At 40.6% G+C, this 6,771-nt stretch overlaps 1 protein-coding gene across 1 annotated transcript in view; it reads right to left on the bottom strand.

Moving 5' to 3' along the window:
- Window positions 1-3,865: 3,865 nt before the first annotated feature.
- Window positions 3,866-6,771, bottom strand: part of ptprk (protein tyrosine phosphatase receptor type K) — a 360,414-nt gene continuing 357,508 nt past the window's right edge. The window contains exon 42 of the mRNA XM_034162505.1: window positions 3,866-6,769. Coding sequence (XP_034018396.1) covers window positions 6,716-6,769 — 54 coding nt within the window. The 3' untranslated portion in view covers window positions 3,866-6,715. The remainder of the gene's footprint in view (window positions 6,770-6,771) is intronic.

Here is a 6,771-nt window from a genome sequence, read left to right as displayed (position 1 = left end):
GAAGACTTGACAGACGGCATCTATATCCGCTTCAGAACCGACAGAAGTCTTTTTAACTTGCGGCGCTTTCTGTCCCACACTAAGATCACAGAACAGCTCATCATGGAGCTGCTCTTCGCAGATGACTGCGCCCTCGTCGCCCATATGGAGCAAGCCTTGCAGCACATTGTCAACTGTTTTGCTGAAGCAGCAAGAGCCTTCGGCCTCACCATCAGCCTGAGAAAGACAGAAGTGCTATATCAACCGGTCCCCCATACAGCATATACCCCACCCCAAATCAACATCGAGGGTACCAGCCTGAATGCAGTAGAGCACTTCACGTATCTCGGTAGTGTTATCTCAAACGATGCATCTGTTGCCAAGGACCTAGACAGTCGCCTTGCCAAGGCCAGCAGTTCTTTTGGTCGACTCTCAAAGAAAGTCTGGCAGAATCATGCACTGCGCCTTTCCACAAAAGTGCAGGTCTACAGAGCCATTGTGCTCCCTACCCTCCTGTATGGAGCTGAAACCTGGGTTCTGTATCACCAGCAGATCAGATTACTGGAACGCTTTCATCAGCGTTGTCTCCGAAACATCTTCGGGATCAAGTGGCAGGACTACGTCTCAAATGAGGACATCCTTACCAGAGCCAAATTGCCCAGCATGGAGTCTATTATACGCAAACAACAGCTTCGTTGGGCAGGTCACGTAGCCAGGATGGATGATACACGCATGCCGAAATTAATTCTCTTTGGCGAGCTCAAGGAAGGGAGACGAAACCAAGGGGCCCCCAAAAACCGCTATAAGTACCAGCTGAAGAAACAGCTCTCCCTTGCAGACATTCAGCATCAGTCTTGGCAGCATCTAGCTACAGATAGACTCAGCTGGCGTTCCAGCATCAAATCCGCCAGCCTGAAGTTTGAGGCAGAAAGAAGTGAGGCCTCACGCCAGAAGCGTCAAAGACAGAAAGAGCGGGCAGCAGCACAAGCTCAGCCTACTCAAGTGTTCATTTGCCCCAAGTGTAACAGGTCTTGTGCATCCCGCATCTGACTTTTCAGCCACCAGAGGGCTTGTAGAAAATAAACTTAAAAAAAAACAAAAAAAAAAACAATCTGCCAAACTAGAAAACTGCTGCATCCTTGTAAGAGCAGAATACTACTGGAATGAATTTGAATAAGGAAAGTTGTTTTTTTTTGTTTTTTTTTCTTCACTAAATGGATGCTGCACTCACTGCAGTTTATTGTCTGGAATAGTCCCAGATTGCATTTCAGAGCTTCTAGAATTGAAACATTTTCGTGCAGGTGGTGTTGGGGGGTAATTTTGGGTTTTCAATTCATATAGTGGCATCTACCTTTTTTTTTTTTTAAAGGTTACTTTATACTATAGTATAAGGTACTTTTTGGAGTACATACTTTTTCACTTTTACTTGAGTAAAGAGGTCAAGTTGATACTTCAACTTTTACCAGAGTGTTTTTAAACTGCAGTATCTATACTTCTACTTAAGTAACAAATGTGTGTACTTTTGACACCACTGGTGTGTTCCCACTCCACATCACTGCACCAGCCATTGTCTCACACTTTGATTCTGTCTGCTTTGTATTTTCATTCCCTCCTGCTCTTGCACCTGCTCACATCTTTGTCTCTTTAATAATCCACGCTGTGCTTTAACTGTGTGCTTCACTATCTTTTACTGTGCACAATCTTTGTCTTCCCCAGTCACGCCCCCTTGCAGAGACTTCCACACACCTGCTTCACCATGATTAGTTTGCTCCTTATTTAAACCCTCACAGTCTCACAGCCCACTGCCAGATTGTTGATTTTGTGTCACTTTCCAGCCTTGTTCCTTGCTCCATTTTTGCCTACCTGGATTTTGACTCTGCCTCGTTTTTTGACCGTTTCTGCCTTGCCTCTGATAGCCCATAGACTGTGTTTTTTGACCTGTCCCTATTATTGAACTACATCTGAGCCTCTCGCCATTCGGATACCTTCGCTTCACTGCTGGATGGTGTACCGACCTCCCGCCCGTTTCTCTTATTAAACCCTTTGAACTCTTACAGTCGTGTGAGATTGCATTTGTGTCCACCCGGTTTGTGCCACGCCTGATACTCATAAGCAATTACCTGGGATTAGTGATTGAGCTTGACCTTCGGGTTTTGCTTGAGGTCAAATATCACCTAAATTAGGTCAAACTTCAGATTACAGCAAAACATGTTGTGTAATACATCAAATTAAAGGGCTCAATGAGGGGATCCAGAATATAGCAAATGTTTTTATGACATTATTTGATGATGTCATCATGAAAAAAACATGCAAAATTTGGATTTTTAAGGGTTTCATTAACTCACTGCGCAAGTTTACATTGCAGACTTTTGAAACTTCACATATAGCAGCCCTAGCAAGATATCTTTCAGCACACAAAAGGATCAAGCTGAAGGTCAAAGGTCAAGGTCACAGCAAAGTCAAACACTAAATTCAATGAAACAAATCTTGCGAATTGTTTCATTGAACTGAATTGAACAAAAACTGCGACCAGGTTTCAAATCAATGAAACCTGGTCGCAGTTTTTGAAATTTTGACTCCAAATTTGGCATGGACATAGTGATAGGCCTTGCACATAAGCCATTTCCTGGGATAAGCGATTGACCTTGAACTTCAGGGTTTCGCTTGAGGTCAAATGTCACCTAAATAAGGTCAAACTTCAGATTAAAACATGTAATACATAAAATTAAAGAGCTCTAACCTAGGTTTTAGGTTATGATGTAATTTGATGATGTCATAAACATGCAAAATATAAAGGGTTTGACAAAGCTTGTTAATCATCATTGCAGACTCTTGTAAGTTCACATATAGCAGACCTATGTAGATACCTTTCAGCACACAAAAGGATCAGGCTCAAGGACAAAGGTCAAGGTCACAGGAAGGTCAGACACTAAAATCAGCAGAAAAACTTTGCTGGTTGCAAGTTGTGCTTTTTTGCCTCCAAATTTGGCATAGTATATTCCCTTGCCCGTCAGTCCCTCTTCATGGTGGCCATTCCTTGTGGTAGTCTCTTTTGTTCACCTTTTGGCAAGACACCTGTCTCAGGGTGAGAGATTTAATTTTATTAAATTAAATCTCTCATTATTAATTTAATTTTGTTTTTGTAATCATTGCATTTTCCACGTTGAACTCCCTTACATCGCAGACTCTTGCAGCTTCACATATAGCAGTCTTAGCAAAATACCTATCAATGCACAAAAAGATCAAGCTCAAAGTCAAAGCTCAAGGTCACAGGAAGGTCAAACACTAAATTCAACAAATTTCATGGTCAGAGTTTTTGAAATGTTGATCCCAAATTCTGCATGAACATAGTGATTGACCGTGCCCATAAGCCATTATCTGGGATAAGTGACCTTGACCTTCAGGGTTTTGCTTGAGGTCAAATGCGACCTAAATTAGGACAAATTTTAGATTGGAATAAAATATGTTGTGTAATGCATCAAATCAAAGGGAATGATGAGGGGAATCAAGAATATGTCAAACGTTTAATATTATGACATTTGATGATGTCACTGTGGAAAAAACTTGCAATTTTTTTATTTGTTTTTTTTAAGGGCGTGACAAAAAGCATGTAAATCATCATTGCACACTCTAAGTTCACATATAGCAGTCCTTTCAGCAAACAAAAGGACCAAGCTCAAAGTCAAAAGTTAAGGTCACAGGAAGTTAATACATTAAGTTCTGTTTTGTTTTTTTCCAAATTTGGCAAGAATATAGTGATTGGCCTTTCCCGTCAGTCCCTCTTCACGATGGTTGTTGGTAGACTCTCTTGTTCATTCTCAGGGTGACAGTTTTCATTTTATGTTTTTTTTTTTTTTCATTGCTATCAACAGAATACTTCAAACAGTTGTAATTAAAGAAATGTTTTTATTACAGCAAAGAAGCCAAACATTACAGACAATAATAATTAGGAATATAAATTCTGTAATAACACTGGCCTTCCTTTCAGATACCAGCTCCATTCACTTTTCTTCAGGATCTTTAATTCACACTTAAAAAGGAATGATGGACCCAAACTGACTCCTTAGTGGCCCCTCAAGTAGCAACATGATTGTGAAATGATTTCTAGTAACCTTCACTTCTCTGTCTGCACACGTAATAATTATCAGCTTTTTATTGTGTCTCAGAGAAATAAGTGAGGCGACAGGCTCTTGGTGTTGGTGCTTATCCACAGATTTTGAAGCATGAAGCATATGTAAATCTTGGACTGTCCTGGACGGGATGCGAGCCCATTGCAGGTTACTTTTCTGTCCAAGGATGGAGCTCATTTACAGCTGGGTGGACTGAGACAACGCATATGATGTAACTTGTCCAAGGACTGGGAATCAAACCCATATTTGATGACGAACACCTATACCCCGCTGACCTACCTACACAGTATTATCTCGGTCCACCCAGCTGTACATATGTACTAGCCGTGGGTGAGGAAGCAACCTGCTGGTGTCCCATCCAAGGTGAGTCATAAACTTTTGTCTGCTTCACGCACGCTTCACCTACAGATCACCAACGGACCTCAGGGCCTGCACAGAACATATTTTTACTTTAATCATTTTTTACAATGTTTTTGGGTGATTCTCAGGTGGTTTCACCAACAGAATGATTTTTATACATTATCAGACTGTGATAAAATGTAAATCCTTCAGAGTACAATCTGATTTAGAAAGAAATGAGTAACTGTACCGATTTTCTGACATTTCATCTGTCAGCTAAATCTCCACCATTCCTCCAACAGCTTGTGTGTGTACTAATGAAAGCCTATTTACAAAAACACCCTTAACAGTAGCCTCTGTTATTTTATTTACAATAAAATTTCTCAGAATCATTTTGAGGACAAACAAAACACAAGTAATATTAAAAAGCCTGTGAAGTCTCAGCACAGTGAAGGATTAAACATGATGAAAATGCATTCAGCGAAGTCCAGATGGAACAGGGTAAAATGTTTGTATCGACAAGAAATTCAACAGATTAGCCACAATCTGTTGTGTCAGAGGCGTGCGCGTTTCACTCACTAAGCTTGTTTGCATCACAGTCGCTGCATGTTGATGGACAGTTTGCAAAATAAAGATATAACAGCGTATCTGTCTTCTTGTGCACGGGGCGTCTGAACTTGATGCTTTGCCATCCAGCTGTTGTTCCACTGACTACAAATGGAGCAATTAGCTTTAACACAAATAAACTACAATATAACATCACAGAGATTCATTAAGTGAACACAAGACACTACGACTAATGAACTCCACCTAAATACTGCAAAAAACTACTTCTAATGCTTCGTTATACAGCTTCGATCAGGTGTTCTTAAAAGATTTCTGCATGAACCAAAATGTAGCACAGGATTCTTCTGTAAAGACCTCGGTGCCTAAAATCACATTAACACAGTCCTGCAAGGACCTGACGGAAACTTCGAACACATTTTGCATCCCAGCCGAAAGTTTAAGAAACGCTGGTGGTATAAAAACAAAAACAAAACAACAAAAAAGTGTAACGACTGATTGTTCTTAAAAGCAAAGCATGTAAACAATAAATACAAATGATGTGCTTTATCGATATAGACATATTTACACAACATCTTTGGCTTATGAATAAACATCAGCTACAACAGAATCATAAAGTCAAGCAAAGACGAACGTGTCGGCCTCTCGTGCACCAAACACCAGACGTGCGGTCAGTTCACCTCCAAATTCACTCAAAGTGTAAACTGAGCTGATTTAAAGTCTCCTTCAAAGGTTTGCTCCACATTTTTAAAAACTTTTTGTGAATGAGTTAACCTGAAAGTACATTGGGCCCAGCCCAAAAATGAACACAACAAAACCTATTGTGTTCACTTTCCCAATTTGTGTAGACACTCCAAAGTAACTTCCTAACCAGCTTCTGGACTCAGCAAACACAAATGAGAGAAATCAGCTCTTCAGTTCACATTTAAAAAGAACATGATGGTACATATCGTGTTTTCTTTCAAACAAATACATTTATAACATAATTCAAGCAGTGACTTCATGATATTCTAAAAGAATATCTAAAAGGCTGAATGTTTTGCATCAACGTTCTTTTTGACACTGTCAGTCTTGTTTCTAAGACATTTATGTAACAAACAGACTGATATCGAGTGTATTTTCTACATTTCTCATCAGTTATCAGACACAATGTAACCAAAGTAAAAAGCTTAAAATTTGACTCAAAACATGATGTCCTGACAAAATGAGCAGGAAATTAGACAAAGTTAATGCTGCTGATGAGCAGAAAGCCATTCACTGGCTGTACATAAACCAGCTTTTCTGTAAAACACCAAAGTATTGCACATGATGTGACGTCCAACACTGCTGTGACCACGTCGAATAAAAACATCTGCCAGATAACTTGCATCTGCAGTTTGCAAAGGGAGGGGAGACATCTAGAGGGCACACTGAGAACTACAGCGTGGTTCAGTAGGAGGGAGTGATGGAACATTTAGCAGGGCCTCAAGACACAGCGCACCCTGCTGGCACTCATAGGGCTGAACAACAAGTCTGTTGCATTGTTCTCATTGGACGTCTGAATATTTTTTCCTGTGTGTGGACGCTCGACAGGCTGTACAACAAGCTCAAGTCCCTGGTGCCATTCATAGGGACGTAAAATGGAGTTTACTGAGTGGGAACCACAAAAAGGACCAAGCAAAAGCCGAGGATCAAACACACAGACAGCAAGTCTCCTCCTTTATTTAGGAGGACTCGATGAACTCCAGAGCAAGGTCGTAGCAGAATCGATACTGTTCCT

Source organism: Thalassophryne amazonica, chromosome 21 (genome assembly GCF_902500255.1).
Source record: "Thalassophryne amazonica chromosome 21, fThaAma1.1, whole genome shotgun sequence".
Lineage (NCBI taxonomy): Eukaryota > Metazoa > Chordata > Actinopteri > Batrachoidiformes > Batrachoididae > Thalassophryne > Thalassophryne amazonica.
The sequence above is the reverse complement of the archived record's forward strand: the minus strand, read 5'-3'. Positions and strand labels throughout refer to the sequence as shown.